Source organism: Megalopta genalis, chromosome 5 (assembly GCF_051020955.1).
Source record: "Megalopta genalis isolate 19385.01 chromosome 5, iyMegGena1_principal, whole genome shotgun sequence".
Taxonomy (NCBI): Eukaryota; Metazoa; Arthropoda; class Insecta; order Hymenoptera; family Halictidae; genus Megalopta; species Megalopta genalis.
The window spans coordinates 2,589,158-2,609,315 of NC_135017.1; the positions used below are offsets into that span (position 1 = coordinate 2,589,158).

The 20,158-nt window shown below is 36.2% G+C and overlaps 1 protein-coding gene across 9 annotated transcripts in view; it reads left to right on the forward strand.

The window, feature by feature from the left end:
- Positions 1–20,158, forward strand: part of LOC117218266 (potassium voltage-gated channel subfamily KQT member 1) — a 271,571-nt gene that overhangs the window by 181,708 nt on the left and 69,705 nt on the right. For 5 of the 9 annotated variants that reach the window (XM_076522215.1, XM_076522217.1, XM_076522221.1 and 2 more), the window contains exons 9-10: positions 3,397–3,417; positions 18,128–18,387. In XM_076522215.1, the coding sequence (XP_076378330.1) occupies positions 3,397–3,417; positions 18,128–18,387 (281 nt within the window). The remainder of the gene's footprint in view (positions 1–3,396; positions 3,418–18,127; positions 18,388–20,158) is intronic. The other 4 variants (XM_076522218.1, XM_076522223.1, XM_076522216.1 and 1 more) reach the window with 3 other exon arrangements.

Genomic DNA, 20,158 nt, shown 5'->3' on the forward strand with positions numbered 1-20,158 from the left:
TTCCTGTCTCATTTCAAATATAAAGACAAAATTTCCCTACACTCAAAATTTGTATTATTCAAAAACATACATTTTTACTAAATTTTTCACTTAAACCCTTCGAAGGTTTTTATCGAACAAATTATTTTCTTTATTGAATAAAGAGTTCTTCGAGTAAAATATTGTCATCATAATTGAATTGAAAGCTCTACGTACAAAAAAATGATCCTTTTGATTAAACAAAAGGTCCGTACAAATAAAAATTTATTTGTTCGATTAAGTAAAATGTTTTTCGAATAGAAAATTGTTTTCTCTCGATCTAATAAATAATCATTTTCTTGAATCATAGTTTCAATTAAATAAAAAATTGTGTTCCTGATTGGATGAAAAATTATATTTAGAATAGAATGAAAAATTATCATTAATTGAATAAAAATTTTTTTGAATAAAAATTAACATTCTGGATTGATTAAAAATAATTGCATAATCTTCATATTCGGCGAGAAATGAACGCGATCTTTCGTGAAATTAGTAAATTGCAAAAAAGTGAGTTATTTGTAATTTAATAATTGAAAGGAACACTAGTGTGAAAAAAGAAAATACTTTTATTCAATGGTATTAAATATTATTTTTGATAAAAATGTTCTGTCCATTCTCAGTACTATAGTATTGTGGTAAAAACTGGCAATGTCATGTAAGGGGCTTGTACTTATCGGGCAGCCATTGAATTGGCGCAACTTTCGCTTAAATTGCATTTGACCAAGAACGCGCTACATTTCTAGTGTACCACATCGGTTCTCTAATTATTTACGATTCTTATCTCTTGATTTCTTTCGCGCTTCCAGTTTTAAGTGATCCATGAATATAATTTATCTGCGATTAAATTTTATTATTTTCGATTTACGATTTAGTTCCTTATGCTTCTTAGAATACTCTCTAGAGCCGCAACAACTACCTCTTGTTGTGGAGGAATTAAGAAAGTAATACATACTACTTGTGTATGTTTGTTCTTATATCCATTTTACACCCGTCGCTAATTTTCAGAGTCTGATAAAAAGATACCTTAAGTCGTGCACATTTTAGATACATTTTGAGGAAAATATTATTGGAAAAAAATAAAAAATCGTATCGAAAAAATGAAAAGAAAATTGAAGTCAGCGTTAGTAACATTGTGCACTATATTGAACACTTTTTTGAGTTTGCAGCATTGAGTAGACGATTTCGATAAATTTTTGTGATTTGAAACTATGCATTTTTCAAAATTTTTATTTGTAATTTTCGAGCAAAATCAATTTCAAAGAAAGATGGAAGCTTTTAATTTTGAAAACGTTTTATGATTTAACTGTAATAGTTAGACAGTTTTTTAAACTTTTATGCTAGTACTCTATAAATTTTCATGAACGAGATAATATATTGTAACATTACCCGGCGATAGGAAATTTGTTTATACAATTGTTAAAGTGAAAAAGGTAACAAAGCTGCGATATATTGGCAATATCTGCTAATTTTTGGATAATGGAAAAGTCAAAATTGAGCTTGGTGTAAGCGATTTCGTAAATCCATGTAACATCTATTGAATTAGTACAAGTAGAGGCTAAACTTCACTTTAGGGGACCAAAAATTTTCGACTTCCTTTTTCATATAATTGCGTAGATCTTAACGAGAAAACTCCATTTTTTAGTTTTGAAGTTAGCGATCCATTGGTTTGAAAGTTCTGCGTGTGTAAATTTGAGGGAATTCAAACGTTTTTGATCAGATGCCAGAAATAACTGTTATGTCAAAAATTTTATAGAAAAAAATCATCCATAGAAAAATTTATTTTTATTCACATAGAGAGCAGTCATCGTTAAATTTTATAAAAAATTTTAAAAAATGCGTTGATTAGAAAATAACTCATTGGACGATCTACGTTACTGACTGTGCAATGAGTGCCAATATAGCGGCGCCCTTCCCTGTCAGAAACGCTTAAAATCCCTCAAATTTGCACACGTAGAATTTTTGAACCAACGAATAACTAACCTTAGAACTTACATTTTTTGAGTTCTCTTGACAAAATCTACCCTACACAAAAAAAAGTCAAAATTGTTTAGTTCCCTAAAGTGAAGTTAACCTAAATAAAATATACTCTAGACCTATTTTGAGAACTTTTAACAATCATTTTTCACACTCTCAACTGGCAATACAGTCTGCGTTTTTTCTTCAAATGGAAAGCCAAAAATCATTGTACATTGTTACTAATGTCGATTTTGATTTACTTTTTCAATTTTCGTAAACAAGAAATTACTGTCCACATACGTCGTCAAAATATTCGCTGTTTCCTGTGAATTTTGAAGAGTCTATCAAAAAGATATATACAGGGTATCCGATTTGAATCTATAAATGAAAATAACTCGTTAATCACACGCTATATGAAAAAATGTTTCGAATACAAATTTAAGGGTTTCGAGGGGGCTACAAGATGACGTAATTAATTTTCCTATAAGTGGACGCGTACAGGGCAAATGAAGGTCAACTTTGTTTTTCAAACGGAATTATAGGATTTTCTGTACACTTTTCGGTTCGGTCTATCATTCCGAATACAAAAATATTAGACCTGGCATGTCAAAAAATTATTAATTTACTAGATACTGCAAATATTGCAAAGTGATAGTCGTGTAAATATTGACTGCTTTAATGCGACACTGATTTTGTCGAATAATTTTGTGTACAACCTTGCAATATTTGTACTTAACTATCCTGTAAACTAATACATTTTTGACATGCGCATCCACTTAGAGAAAAATGAATCATGCCATCTTATAGCCCTCTCGAAGCCATTTAATTTCTGTCGGAAGCATTTTTTTATATATAGCTTGTGATTAACGAGTTATTTTCATTTAGAGATTAAAATCGGACACCCTGTATAAGGGACGCTAATATTTCTTCTTTAATCACTATCTGTCTAAATAGTTATGCGCATTCGCTATAGGACGCAATGCCTGTGAAATTCGATAAACATTCGAATTCTGAGCGAAATTTGTAATTACGCAATGTAATCGTTATTCAAAAAAATTAAATAGTAAACAACGAAACTAGCAAATTCGTTTCTAAGGGAACGTTCAGTCCCCTGTTTCGATGACATTTGTCGGCACACTGGTCGCTAATCTCAGAACGATTCAATATTCTGCTACATCCGTATCTCTAACATCTGCTGCCAAAGGGAACAATAGAGAAAGTAGTCGAAAGAAAATGAAAAATCTCGCGCGCTTTCGGTCTGTCTTTTTTTACCATTTTTTCTTCGCGCGCGCGCGCGCGACGCTCTTTCCGAGGGACTCCGTCCGATTCTTGTCTTCTTATTTTTTTTTTTTACTTACATGTGTAAATACAATCAGTGTTCCTTGTGTTGGACGATTATAAAATGTACCTAATATATTTCAGTTGATTTGTGTAAAGAAGATGGTATGTAAAGGCTTAGATTTATTTCAATTTTTACTCTTTTGCATGTTTATTTATTTCGAACTACCACGTTTTCTTTTACACGTACGCGAGAACGATCCCGCGACAGACGCCGACACGCGATCGATATCTTCATGATTCTTATTGGTTACACGGACAGACCGGTCTGTTTCACAAGTTTTGTTGTGTGTACTGAGAAATTCATTGACTTGTGAAATATTAATTGTCGAAGTTGATGAGGAATGAAATTGACGGTCACGTTAACTTTCAATCGTTGATATCTCCGATTCACTTCAAATAAACAAGCTTCGCTTGCGGCCATTTTCAAGCTATAAGAAGGCTTGTAGTCATTTTCAGGCAGTGCTCTTTCAAACTATCTAATTTTTAGTTATTTCAAACGTGTGCGCTAATTTACGACGCCAAATGTATAAAGATTGTCATTTTCTGATGATCGCGTTATGTGTTGTGATCATCGACATTTTCGTTCCTCTTTGGTCAAATGACTTTCATTTGCAGTCATTTTAAAGCTAAAAGAATACTCATTCCGCGTAAATAACAGATATTTTAGTTATTGCAAACGTGTCTGCTAATTTAATAACTTGAACATAAGGATGTTAGTTTTAGAAAATCGTCGCAGGTCGGCAGACACTTTCAGCATAAATAGTTTCGTTTCTCTTTGGTCAAATAACTTTTACCTGATGTCATTTTCAAGATAGAAGAAAGCTCTTTCCATATATATTACGGAATTCTTAATTATGGCAAACACATGTGTTGATTTATTAAGTTAAACGTGGAGATTACTAATTTTAGATAATCACACGAAGGAGGCTGATACGTAATTCTTTGATCATCGATATTTTCGTTTCACTTTGGCCAAATGATTTTTATTCGCAGTCATTTTCAAGCTGGAAGATGTCTCCTTCTATAGGTCTCATGGACTCCTTAGTTATTGCAAACGTGTGTACTGATTTGTGAAACTCAAATTAAAGATTTTCAGTTTTAGATAATCAGATGAAGTAGATAAACACGCGCTGTCCTTATATCTTCAATATTTTTATTTGACTTTAATCAAATGTCTTCTATTTAGAGCAATTTTCAAGCTAAAGAAATGCACTTCCATCGTGGTGAGAGATATTTTAAATATTTTAAGTGTACACAATAATATCTAACGGTGAACTTGTCATTGTACGGAAGTTATAAGTAATCTAACAGAATGCTTAAATTGTTTTCGTATGTTTACTATGTTATTCAGTAAGTACTTAAAATCCAAAGTCTGTTTATAATAATCTAAAATTATTTATAATAATTTAATTAGATTTTCACCTTTGAAATAATTGTGAACAGAAATTATTTCGCCAATGTGACAAAGAAATATCAACAATAAAAGAATAGGTTGTACACTTACTGTATGCGATTTTCTAAAACTATGATAATAAAAACTTTGGGTTTTCCTTAGGATATTATCGAATACGTCCACAGACCACATTGAAAATGTCGTAGCACATGTTCAAAGTGCATTCTTTTCTCTTCAAAATGGTCATCAACAAATGTTATTTAATCAAAATAATTCAGAAGTGCCGGCAATTAAAGAATAGCTTGTCTGCGCACCTTGTGCCATTCTCCAGAACTTTGATGATTATAATCCTGCGTTTGGCTTACGATATCATTGTATACGATTATAATATTTCAGAAAATTTATAATGTATTTGAAATGAGCATTCTTAGAGCTTCAAAATGACTATAAACAAAAACTATTCAGTCCAAGTGGCGAGGAAATATCGACAATTTAAGAATACCTTGTCTGTCTACTTCATGCAATTTTTTAAAACTTTGACAATTAATATTGTACTTCTATCTTGCGATATTATTACATACACTTGCAATCTCTGACAGTTTCATGACATATGTGTAAAGAACAATCCTTGAGCTTCAAATTGGCTATAAAGAAAAATTATATAGTTCAAGTAATACAAACATATCGACAATTGAAAAATAGTTTGCGTGCGTACTTCGTGCGATTTTCTAAAACTTCGATAATCAATTTTGCATTTATTTTACGATATTATCGTACAGGATTATAATCAACGGAAGTTTCTTAACATGTTTTTAAAAGGCATTTTTCGAGCTTCAAAACAACCAGATATAAAAATAATTTGTGGTTAAAGTGGCAAGGAAATATCGACAATTTAATACGACTTAATGCCACTTAATGCGATTTTCTAAAACTGTAACAATTAAAATTGTAAGTTTACCTTACGCGCGCGATTCTGTCGTATCAGTATATAATCATCGGAACTTCCCCGACATAAATTAAAAGAGCATTCCTTCAGCTTAAAAATGATTATAAGCAACCATTGTTTCGTCCGAATAAAACGATCCCGATTTTGAAATTTTGACAATTAATATCTTGCAAACAATTTTATCTAGGCGGTTAAAATATTGCACACCTTCTCAGGACACCCAACAAACACTGGAACTTGGAAAAAAGATCGATAACGATCTCCCGAATTCTGTAGAACTCGTTTCGCCGACGACAAACTCTCAACCGAATCGATTCTCGGAGACGGACAGTGACACGTCGCGTGGACAGATAGTGCGCCAAACGCTTCTTAGCATCGGGCTGAATACCGTTTTTCCGTTGATTTGCTCGTGGCCAATGATTTCTGAATGATTTCCGCGCGTCCGAACTGCAGCGCGACTCACACGGTGATAATCGAACTGCTTGTGACTCTCACGTTTCGATTACTGTTGTTTAGAGTGCACCGTTCAGCTTCGTGTCGTCGTTCTTGACTCAATGGGATTAGAGGTCTTTGTTATGCCATGTGACGTCACCTTTTTGACAATTATTTGTCTTGCATGCGCTTCGGTTATGTGTCGTGTCTCTGTGTACGCAAGATCAGCTTGTGCATGCAAGGTGTTCGAGAAATCGAGGACCTCGACTCTAAATTCGAATCTCAGATTTCGGTGGGAAACAGAAGCAAATGAGGAGTTGATTAGAATTTTTCTAGACTAACTGTATAACATTATATTGTAACATAATTATTGTACGTATATTATCTTGCAATTATTAAATTTCGTATATTATATTGCAATTATTATATATATTACATAAATTGCATTGTAATTATGATATTGCATAATACATATATCATATTGTAATTATTATGTAATATACCCATTATATTGTAATTATTATATATATATAATAATTACAATATAATATACATGTAATATAGTAATTAGATATATATATATATATATATATATATATATATATATATATATATATATATATATATATATATATATATATATATATATCTTTGTAATTTATGTAATATATATATAATAAATGAAATTTAATAATATTATTATATTGTAATTACGTTGTATTATATATAATATAATATCATAGTTACATGCATATTATATTATAATTATTATATTATATATTGTAATTATAACAATATATATGTATATATTATAGTAGATTGTAGATCGAGAAACAAACGCAAAAAAATTTGTCACCTTTCTTGACTCTAAATATTAATTGCAAAAATGATTGAAAAATGTCAATTCAAAAATTGGGGATTGCTCAAGTGAGATTTTTATGGTGAACACTTTGTTTAACGTGTTTTTACGGTGACAGTTTGTCGAAGAAAATTAATTAATTTTCTGTATGAAGATTAAAAAGTTTCTGAACTATTTTCGTATTTGAAACAGAAAATCATGGTGTACACGTGTAAAAGTTCTGAAGCCAGAATAGAAGCTCCGGGTTTTTTAGCATTTTTAAAATCATGCGGACAGAACTTGACAGGGAGAAATCAACAAAGCGATTCCCAAGCAAAATTCACGTGTTTGCATCGTTCGAGAGTTTTTCCGGATTTCTGCATATACGATTACGTGGTGGAAAATGGGGCAAACATGGATAATCCAGGTTCTCATGCTACCGGCCAAGATGGAGGATTAAAACTTGGGGACGTGTTCCTTCGATACTGCGTTCGATTCTCCATCGCAAATCTAATTTATGCATTAAACACTCTGTCCATCGATTTGGAAAAGTATGGAAAATTACTGCAATCGAATTATAAAATTTTCGATTTTATGATTTTTTTTTTAATATTCGGAACTAATTACGTGTTAATAGCTCGAAAATCATTCGGGTTGATTTTCAGATGGTAACAGCGCAATTTGCAATTAGGAGTGAACAATATATTTTGAGATTCCGTGCTGCGTTATAAATATTTTATACAGGGTGTCCCACAATTATTTTAACAGCCGAAAATGAGGGGTAGCTGAGGTCATTTGAAGTAACTTTTTCCTTTGCGAAAATGCAATCCGCGGCTTTGTTTACGAGTTATTAACGAAAAACACTGGCCAATGAGAGGTGACGGTGCGAGAGAGAGGGTCCGCGAGAGAGTCCGCAGCACGAGGCTTTGACAGAAGGTCGGGACGGACTCGAGCCGCGTTCGAAGTATTGAACAAGTCACGAAGCGAGAACTTTCCGGATTTTTTTAACTACATAACAGTGATATTTTTAAGAAAAACGCTGTTCACCTTTACTTTAGAACGTCTGAAGAATATTCACTAATTTTTCGGACTCGAAATAATATGTAGTTTAACCGTGACAGTCGTTTTAATTTTCTGGTGTGCATGACACCTTATGTGTACCATATGAAATTTTTATGCAAGGTGTACAGTGAAGATTAACAAAGTTCGTAAATGATATTTTACGTTAATGGTATTTTATTTAAATAATTCCGTGTCCGAACATAGTTCAACGAATGATTCGCAAAGCTAATTTAATAAATAATAATCGTGTTAAAGGACGTAAGGGATATGTTTGTTAGAGAAATATGAAGAATATTATCAATAAGAAACTCACCCATTTAGTTGTAAAATCCACTTCATGTATCCGACGGCGACGAACAGAAGGATGTCTCCGGGCAGGCAATTTCAACGTTTACTTTCACTGCATTATTACTAAACACTGATCACTTATCAATAATATTTATGGACCAACTTTCCTGGGTTAATATGTATAGTTCTGAAAAGAGCCGATTTTTTTATGCGACGCGTTCGAAGTTCTCACTGTTAACGACACGTATGTACCGCGTTGTCGAGATGAACTGCAGAAGACTGGCACGATGGCCGACTGTGTTTCGTTCTCCTACGAGCGAATTTCAACTGTTTTCCATCGAACGCGAGCATTGTCAGCCATCGTGCTAGTCTTCCGCAGTTTATCCCGTCAACGCGGTATGTGTTCTTAACGATATGAACTTCGAACGCGTCGCATAAAACAATCGGCTCTTTTCAGAGCCATACATATTAACCCAGGAAAGTTGGTCCATAAATATTATTGATAAGTGATCAGTGTTTAGTGATAATGCAGTGAAAGTAAACGTTGAAATTGCCTGCCTGGAGATATCCTTCTGTTCGTCGCCGTCGGATACAGATCAGCTGTGGAGTTCATCATACATTGTACGAGGTCAATGCACTATCCTCCTGCACACATTTCCGTGCATGAAGTGGATTTTACAACTAAATGGGTGAGTTTCTTGTTGATAATATTCTTCATATTTCTCTAACAAACATATCCCTTACGTCCTTTAACATGATTATTATTTATTAAATTAGCTTTGCGAATCATTCGTTGAACTATGTTCGGACACGGAATTATTTAAATAAAATACCATTAACGTAAAATATCATTTACGTACTTTGTTAATCTTCACTGTACACCTTGCTTAAAAATTTCATATGTTACACACGAGGTGTCATGCACACTAGAAAATTAAAACGGCCGTCACGGTTAAATTACTTATTATTTCGGGTCCGAAAAATTAGTAAATATTCTTCAGACATTCTAAAGTAAAGGTGAACAGCGTTTTTCTTCAAAATATCACTGTCACGTAGTAAAAAAAAAATCCGGAAAATTCTCGCTTCGTGATTTGTTCAATACTTCGAACGTGGCTCGAGTCCGTCCCGACCATCTGTCAAAGCCTCGTGCTGCGTACTCTCTCGCGGACTCTCTCTCTCGCACCGTCACCTCTCATTGGCCAGTGTTTTTCGTTAATAACTCGTAAACAAAGCCGCGGATTGCATTTTCGCAAAGGAAAAAGTTACTTCAAATGACCTCAGCTACCCCTCATTTTCGGCTGTTAAAATAATTGTGGGACACCCTGTATATTTTGTAAGAGCTTTGCTCGATTTCTTTGACACCTTGTTTATGAATGGATTTACAGCAGTGGCAGGCATGATTCTAAAGGATAAGTTAAAAGTTGTAAAATCAGGTGAAAGTCGTTGTTAACAAAAATTTCAAAACCCATTTTGCGTTGTCAAATTGACTAAATTGGCAATAAGTGTTTTCCTTATATTATAAGAATGTAATTTAAAGATATAAAAGTGTGGAAAATAAGCGATCCTCTCAGGTACGGTTTCCAGCATTTTATGAAAGATTGAGAAGCACTCGCGAAATTAAAACGTAATATTATGCTGCACGTGGTGTACTTTATGTTTCTCTAATTATGTAAATTTTCGAGATGTGAACCGAGTAGAATATTGTTAGGTAATAACTTTTGCAAACATGAATATGCAGATATTTCTGTTATCATAAACAGTTCAATAATACCGATCAATAATTTAGAACTTGATTAAACGATAAGTTGTAGATTACAGCGTGTTGAATACGTATTGAAAAATCGTTCACCGCTATTATTTTTGATTTACAAGAAATTAAATTTTTAATCTATGTAAGTTGAAATGCTTAACATCCGAAATTTTGTTGCGTTTTAACTGTAAAAATCGTGAAAATGTAATTTGCATAGAACGGTTCTAAATATTGTATTTTTCATTATCCTTGCAACAATTATAATAATGAAAACTATAGTTAAACAATTTTCAAAGAGTAAAGCTCTATGCTACTCCAATTGTTTTGAAAATATTAGCTTTAACAATTCTACACATTTTCGACCATGGGAACAATTCGAACGTTAATATAAAATTAACAAATTAAAATAGAAAAGTACAACAACAATGAAATTTTAATCGACAGCGACCATTGGCGGGACGCGAAGAAATCTGCGAGGATAGAACCTAAAAAATGCCATTTCAATTTCCTTCGTCCCGAAAGTCGAAAACGCAACAAAACCTCCGCACATTTTCCCGGAGAGCAATTTCATTTTCCCGAGGAATTGAAATTTGTTCAACTGCTGAGAAAAAAAGGGCGCCGAGAGAATCCCGTTAGGAAAGCTCCGGCCGTACAACATTCCATTTACAATTCTCCGGCGCATAGAATCTCTTCGCTAGAAAAAGAGCCTTTAAAACGAATTTCTTCCGTGAAACCGCGCCAGTTTTGCTGCCGGATACACAGGCGAGAGGGTCCTTATTTTCTATTCTTTCGCCGCTGCGGCTTTCAACCGAGAAAATCATTTCTGAAGCACGGGAAGGGAAGGGTTTTGAGAGTCCGCGCCGAACTGTGGCAGCAGCCGCCGGCAGAAGACGAGCAAGCCAGAATCATGCCTCCGCGACGGTGAATTCTGATGTGCGCGTATGTGTCGCTGTTTTATTTTCGCATCAGCCTGTGAGCAAACATGCGGACGTTTGCATAGACGCAGCGGGAGACGTGGGAACTTACGCTCGTTCGCCACCGATCCAGGCATTCCGTTCTTCGATTGTTTCTCTTGTTCCTCGATGGTATGACCAAGAACCTTCCGTGGAGATCACGGAAGATCAATCATACAACGATGGAGAACATCGTCGTTTATTTAAGAAATAATCATGTAAAAGGTGTTGGCTTGGTCTGATGTGTTGAAAGAATTGTTGTTTAACTTTGTTTACTTAATCAACGGGTTCTAGAGCGTAAAATGTTGAGGAGGAATATGTGCAGGAAGTGCACTTGGGCTTAGTGGTTCAATGGTTGTAGAGTTTTGCGGGTAGCCAGGTTGGTCAGTGACCATGATGAGGTTAATGACCATAGTTTTCATAATCCACAATTGATAACCAACAGTAATGTCTGCTACCCATACAGTGCCAACGACCATAGATCACAAGTGGTCAGCTACTTGGTCAGTGACCATTGTAATCCATAAGTTGTTTTCTCCACTACTCTCAATTAGGTCATAGTGATTCATAAATTCCTATATCTATATCAGTATATACATATAGTATTACATGTAGTATTTACATTTATATTAGTATTTACATATACCATACTCTTTGCTACTCTCAATCAGGTTAGTAATCATAGAGTCATTCATAAATTCCTTCATACACCTTACATTATAGACCATGTCCTTTACTATCCTGAATAAATCATCTACAATAATTTCTGCCATCTACAGTGACTAACTACATGGTTATGGAATACAGCTTACAACTAGTCAGCTACTAGGTCAGTGACCATTGTAACTCATAAATTGATTCGTTCATGTCAGATCATATATGATACTCTTCGCTATCCTGAATAAATCATCTACAATAATTTCTGCCATCTACAGTGACTACATGATCATGGAATACAGCTTACAACTAGTCAATTACTAGGTCAGTGACCATTGTAACTCATAAATTGATTCGTTCATGTCAGATCATATATCATACTTCCCGCTATCCTGAATAAATCATCTACAATAATTTCTGCCATCTACAGTGACTACATGGTCATGGAATACAACTTACATCTAGTCAATTACTAGGTCAGTGACCATTGTAACTCATAAATTGATTCGTTCATGTCAGATCATATATAATACTCTTCGCTATCCTAAATAAATCATCTACGATAATTTCTGCCATCTACAGTGACTACATGGTCAAGGAATACAACTTACAAATAGTCAGCTACTAGGTCAGTGACCATTGTAACTCATAAATTGATTCGTTCATGTCAGATCATATATGATACTCTTCGGTATCCTAAATAAATCATCGTCAGTAATATCTGCAACCCCCCAGTAACTATATGATCATAGAATACAACCTCCAGCTAATCAACTGCTAGGTCAGTGACCATTGTAACCCATAAGTTGATTCGTTCATGTCAGTTCATATACTGAATAAATCATCAACCCTAATTTCTGCAATCCACATTGTCTACAGTTTACAAATCATCGAAGCCGCCTATCTTCAACAATTTTGCATTTTCTAAGAAGGAGTTTAGTTCATACGACGCGTAATACTATTACGAAGAAATCGTCGTTTGATTGTTCGTTCCAAACCAAAGAGAAAAAATGTACGCCGTCGACGGGAAGGCCCATAAGCAATAACATATACCGTTTCATGAAAAGTCGATAAAATGTAACGATAAAAAACATTTTGTATCCTGAATTGTTAAAGGATACATAAGCCAAGTGGCGATGAATTTCATCAATCTCACATGTTATTAAAAAATTACCAGAAATCACTGCCCGTTTGAACGCTTCACACGAGTCTCAAGCCATCGAGATCTACAGAACGAACTTTTCAAATTTCTGTTACAAGCTCCGAGGAGAAAGTTAAAAAACGCGACTTTCTTACTTTTGCTTTTTTATTCCACCCAATTGCAACTTAAACAAAAAATATATAGTTATTGCGTAGTAAAATAGTGCCTGTAACATGTCAAAAAAAAAAAAAGAGAAGAAAAAATACAAGTAAATTCCGTGCACTTTTCATAAAGTTGTTCTGTTTTAAAAGTTGTCCGAATATTAATACGAGTAACTGCAATTATTCTCGTCAGCCTGAAAGTCAGAATTGCCCGTCGACAGCTCTATGCACATCGTTCGATTATCCTTAACGGAAAATGGCTCTGCTCCCATCGAGGCCGACGGTGCCAGCAAATACACCGGGAGTCATAATTCCGCGCGCAGAGAGGAACCTTTTTTCAGGCATCGTGAAATATAATCTCTTGAAATTCAATCGCCTTTCAATTCAACCGAATATCCAGAGCTTCCGATCGCTCGTCGGGAGCAAGAGTCGCCTGGGAAAGCTCCCGACATCTCGTCGCGTTTCGTTTCGTCGCGTAAGGTCGGTTTCGTTACAGCGAATTCCCCGGATTTTACGATCCGTATACGTTTCGCGTTTTCGTCTAATATCTTCCTTTAAGCGCTTAATACGGTAAGCCCGGAGTATGACGTTAATGCGAAGTTTATGTTAGCAGGCCCGGCCCAGCCGGTTTGAAAACTGATGCCTGACCCAGTTTCGACGTTCGTTCGTTCGTTCGTTCGTTCGTTCGTCCGCGCAACTCGTTTCGGCTTCGACGTAAGCAGACAGCACCTGCGTGCACGCGAAAATAAAAAAAGGACCGCGGCACGAGCCTTTGTTCCGCAGCCGCTCGGAACAAATACATCTCCTTCTGTTTTTATTTAACACAGCACGCCGCGCCGCTGCGTTGTTTGGGCCACGGAGATATATTCCCGCGAAATTACTGGAGTTTCGATGTTTTCCTTCCAATTAATCCCACACTTTGTGCACAGGGTGTCTCGGTCAAACAGCTGCCTTGCTTGAACCGAGCGGGACAATTTGGTTAACACAGAGTTCTGTTTTGGAAATTTTGCTTCACTGAGAGGACCTGATTGACTTTTAGCTTCTTAGATTTAACCATCGCTGTACCGGCGGCTGGGCGTTTACGCGCAGCCCCGCGTTCGGGTCAAGATGGACCCATGACCTTATGTCTACAAACAATTTGGATTAAAATTTTGTCGTTATTGTCATTATTATTACTATTATTATTTATTATATTATTATTATTATTATACTGTTACCGTACTTTATCTTTAAATTTATAAGGAGCGCTTTACTAATTATATAATTAAGGAGAGTATAAAAAGAGTACAAAAAATTTCTCGTTGCTTTGACATAAATAAACGGCAGACGGCATCAAGTGTCAAATGGTCAAGACAGATGTCGAGCTGTGGGTTTGAAAAATCCCGGACGTGGTACGGCGAGTGTTAAAAGGAAATTTCTTACTGTTGGTTTTAGCACTATGAAATGAGGGGAATTTTTGTTTTGTTTGCCGTGGAATAATAGGTTATTTATCGGTATATATGTACACCATACATTCATACCAGATAATTTATTATTACATATCTGTAATAGAAGATTTATCGTTATACATTCGTATCAGGCAATTTATTATTGCTATATTCAGACCAGTGAATTTATTATTGTATATGTATATTAGGCAATTCATTGTGTATACATGTATTATATATCATACATGCATTATAATATATTATTTTTTATATTTATACATGCATTATAATATATAATGTATGTATGTATGTATATATCCGTCGAGCGTTAGCATCGACGTAGCAATAAATTACATAAGCGTAGAACTAGCACAGGGAAATTCACAGCAACCCGACATTTGGTATTTCCGGGAGAAATGACTGTATTCACGTTCGATTCTAGTGTTTGAAGTATCCATATTGGAGTCGGTAAATCTCCTAGCTTCTAAACTCACATATTTAGTGCCAATTTCTTTCGAACATGTATATTGTTTCGATTTCAATGATGAAACATGAGATATTCAAATTTTCGTATATTTTAATCAATAAATATTAATTTTTATTAGGGGAAGGGCTTCATGAGCACCCCACGTGGGTATAGTCTCGGTACTGAACACCCATGTCGGTACATTTGGCTCTGTTAAATTTTTCTTTGGGGGTTTCTATTTCTTTGATTTTCCAGTGTACATTCCAATGTAACTTGTCGAGAAAAGTCCAAAAATCGAAATCCCGAATCTAGGAATGTAATTAAAATACGACCTGAATTCAATTGATAAAAAGTTATTCGCGTCCAAAGTTGACGAATTTCCAGCGATTCTGTCAGCTTATCGCGCCGTATTGATGCGTATACTCAGTTCACAGACTTTAGTTTTAATCTTGTTAACCTTTTGACGTAGTTGTAATCTCGACATAACCTTGGCATAACCTTGACATAATCCCCAAGGAAAAGTTAGCCCTTTTCCCGACAAAATCCATTCGAACGTACACTGCAAAGTCAAAAAAATAGAAACGCCCAAGGAAAAGTTTAGTCTCTAGCTCTAGATCTCTATGCGGGTAATCCCGGGTTAAGCTTCGACATAAACAATATATTGCCTAGTCGATGACCTAACGTATCCCCAAGTAGACATCGATGCAATGAGAGCACTATGGAGTCGTTTAGAGCGACGATGCCATCAACAGAACAGCCGAGAGAGTCCTAAACCATTTCATATATTTTAAAGGACACGAGTCCGATATTAGGTGATCACCCCTTGGTTTCATTTAAAAGTTCAAATGGCCCAACGTTTCCCTGCTTAGACTATGTAACAATAAAAGTATTACTGGGTTGTTTAGGGTAATGATAGGATATGATTGGATAAAAAGTAGTCAAGAGAAGCTAAGACCATTTCATATATTTTAGAAGACATAAGTCCGATATTAGGGGATCTGCTTCTAGTATCACTTAAAAATTCAATTGTTTTTCTACTTACATCACGCGTAATTATTTTTACTGTACTGCTAGATTATTTGGCACAATGATAGTAACAAGGAATAGCCAAGAGAAGCTAAGACAATTTCATATATTTTAAAAAACACGAGTACGAATCAGGAGATCTCTTTCGATCTTCGTTTTAAAAAAAAGATCTAACAATGCCGTACATGTTCGTCAATCTTCATGCAATAAAAACATTGCTGAGTCGTTTAGAGCAATGATACTGTTGAAGTCATGGCGAAGAAGAAATAAATAGGATCATTTCACATACTTTAGAAGAACCTTAGGGGTTCAGTACTAGCAATTCACCCCTTAGATTAATGGAAAAGTGTTAATGTCCTAATATCTTCTTAGCAGATCTTGCCGTCCTAACGTCTTCTAAGCAGATCTTGACGTCCTAACGTCTTTTTAGTCAATCTTGACGTTCTAACGCTCTTTCAGCCGATCTTAGCGTCCTAACGTCTTTATAGCAAACTTTGATGTCCTGCCTCTTTTTTAGTAGAACTTGATGTCCTAACGCTTTTTCAGCAGACCTTTACGTCGTAACATTCTTTTAGCAAACCTTGACGTTCTAACGTCTTTTTAGCAAACCTTCATGCCCTAACGTTCTTTCAGCAGACCTCGATGTGCTAACGATTTCTTGGCAGACCTTGACATCCTAACGTCTTTTTAATAAACCTTGTTACCTTAACGCTCTTTTAGCAGATCTCGACGTCCTAACGCCTTTTTAGCAAACCTTGTTACCTTAACGCTCTTTTAGCTGACCTCGACGTCTTCTTAGCAGATCCGAACGTTCTAACGACTTTTTAGCAAACCTTGACGTCCTCCTGTCTTCTTAGCAGATTTCGACGTCTATATAACCTTGACGTCTCTTAAACAGATCTTGTCGTCTTAATATCTTTTTAACTTATCTTGATGTCCTAACCTTTTGTAGCGAATCTTGTCGCAATAAAAATACTTTCGAGTTATTTAGGGGAATGACATTGCCAAGAACAGTTAGGAGGAGCCAAAAGCGTTTCATACATAGCTTCAATCCAAGACATCGGTTGCCTAATGTTTCCCTAGTTCAATCTTCGCGTAAGAAAAATGCTGTGGACACTCTCAAACCTCAGAATACCCATCAAAGGAACAATAAATCCTAATACCATTTCATATATTTTAGAAAGTCACGAAGAAGATCTTCATCTACCTAGCTCCACAGCAAGATTTCCACGTCCTAAGTTCTTTTCATCTTGTCGTAAATAAAGATACTTCCTATCCAATTAGAGCAACGATACCATCGGAAAAGCAGTCAGGCAACGCGAAGAAAGTTTCCTAAGCTAAACCTTGTCGTAACAAAGATACTAGGGGTGAGCGGGTACATGAAATTTTGGGTCGGGTCGAGCCCCGAAAGTTAGCAAATTCCGACATTGCAGTCGGGTCGGGTCAGGATCCTGAAAGTTTTTGAAGTTCGAGCACTCGAAGTCGGGTCGGGTCGGGTCGGCATTTCGAAAAACTGCAATATTCTATAAAAATAACTAGAGCAGTATCGTGCAGTTAGAAACTTTTCGACGACGATATATTGTAGATGTCCCAGTTTCCGCGCTTGTCCCAATTTCCGTGCCCTCTCACCCCAGAGTTAAAAACGTATAGAAAACGAAAAGTTTTATATAAAAATCGGTGATCTATATATTTTTATTATGTGTACCTGTCAACATGTAAGATTCAGGGAGGACTGTCAGTTTATATGTAAAACTTTTCTTTTTCTATACGTTTTAAATCCGGGGCACGGAAATTGGGACAGGCGCGGAAACTGGGACATCTACTCTCTACATGATGTCCCTTAACGATTTTTCAACTTATTTTTCCAAATAAATGTATATATAATTTTTCAGGATCCCAATTCGATCCGATTTCATTTTCGGGTACCCAAGTTTCACAAACTTTTGAGATCCTGGCCCGGCTCGGCCCGACTTCACTTTCGGGTACCCGACCGGACCCGACCCGATCCGAGGCTCGGGTATCCGAGCACACCCCAGAACCGTACCGTTGAGTATTTTAGAACAAAGACACCATCGAAAGAGTAGGTAGGAAAGGTTAGGCGTGCGAACGAGCCCGAGTTCCCGGTTCCAGATGTGTCCGTCGGCGATGGTCGACACGTTCGTGGGGAGCCTTTCAGATGGATTCGTACTCGGAGCCGAGCTGGCGCTCGCTAGTAGGGATAGTGCATGTTGTGTTCGACGTGTGTTGTAATGGGAGGGCACCGGGGGTTCAGTCTCTGATGATCCAGGTGGCAAAGAAGGCGAGCGTGCTGAAGAGGCGGAAGTCGCGGAACCGGATGGACGTGCAGCAGCAACAGCAGCAGCAGCAACAGTCGCTGCCGCCGGTCACGATATCCGGCGGTGTTTCCAGCGGAGCTATTGGCGACGCCGGAGGCCAAAATGACAATCAGCGGATGGAGAACGAGGGCGACGTTATCTTCTACATGGAGGAGCCGAAGGCTGGCACGCCTAACCGCGCCAGGCGCGACAACCGGTGAGTCGGACATTGATTTCTCCCCTTCCGGTATGATCCCTGTTCGAATAACGCCCGTAATGGACGTGTACGAACGGATCCCGCGGCCGAGAGCATCACTGACGATCATTGGCACCGCTTAGAACAACAGTCACTAGAACTGGACCGTCAATGTTACGTCGTCTCGCGTTCCTAGTTTCTTGTTTTCTTTTCTTTCATATCGGGTATCCCATTTATTTTCAGTCTGTAAGAAATCCGGTGACACGTGATTTACAAAGAACAAGCTGACAAACGTCAGTTAGTATTTCAATTAATTAATTTTAGGGCGATCGAGGGTCACTGGAGGAAAAAAATGACACATTGGACTCTGTTTTGTGCTTGATTTGGGTCACGTGGTGTCATGAAATGGGTCATGGGTCACGAAATGACCCAGGTTCGAGCTCCACACAGATCCATCCTCCGAGGGTCAAATGGGGACTCAAATGGCATTCCTGGTTTTTCAATGCGGAGCCGTTTTCAAGGTCGTTTCAAGGTCATCCTGTTTTTTCTTCATCGTAAACTTACATATTTCTTTTTTATCTCGGAATCATATTCTATGTAAAAGGAATGCGCAACTTTTGTTTGGGACGTTCTACTGTAGGTTAAATGTTTTTTTTTAGATATGCAGTGTGTCCCGCTAAAAGTGATACATAGCAATATTTTCGTTATCGTTAATGATACTCAAAAGTGCTAGAGGAACAAATTGTATGGTTTGAAGGAACTCGTCCTGTGGTGAAAACATTTTTTTCCAAGATCGTACATTTTTTGAGATTTCGAGGTCATCGATGTTTTTTAAGTGACGTTACATATTTCTACCGTTGTGTCGTGATAGTTGAAATCGAGACGAATTCAATGACTTGTAGTATCATGACCTCCGCGTGACCACGACTACGAAAAATCTCAAAACATTTAAAAATCGAGACCAACAATGAAATAACTACAACAGAGAAAACAGCAATGAGAAATTCAAACCTAAATTCTAAAATTGGAAGACATTTAGAGTTTGTTGATCTTTTATTGTTCGTCTCTATTTCCAAATGTTTTAGGATTTTTCGTACTGATGGTCACGCGAAGATCATGGTATTACAGATCATTGGATTCGCCTTGATTTTAGCTACTATGATGTAATAATAACAATGTGTAATCCCATTAAAAAAAACATCGATGATGTTGAAATTTCGAAAAATATGACCCTTAAAAAATAATTATTTATATCACAGGCTGTGTCCCTGCGAGTCATACAATTTGTTCCTCCAGTATTTTTGAGCATCATTAACGATAACGGAGATATTACTTTGTAGCAGTTTTAGTAGAACACGCGGTATATCATAAAAAATATTGAACTGAATGAAAAATGTTCCAAACAGAAGTAAGTTCTAAACAGTAGTTCCGATATAAAAAATATAAGTTTACGATGAAGAAAAAACAAGATGACCTTGAAATAACCTTTAAAGTGCTCACGACTCAAAAATCTAATAGTTCCATTTGAATTCCCACTCAAAATACTAAAAGATGTGTGTCAGCTTGTTTTTTCTTCAAATCACGGGTCTGCGAGATTTTTTACAATCTCAACACCCTGTATATTTCCAATACGTATCACAATTTGTCCAGTGAGGATATTTGGCAAATTTGACTGCATATCAAGAGAGAATTCGTAGTCCATTGTCCACTCTGTCTCTGAGATTTCTTTGTTCTTAACGGAGACGTGTGAAATTTTAGAACGTTCTAATTTGTGGCATTTTTGAAAAAAAAG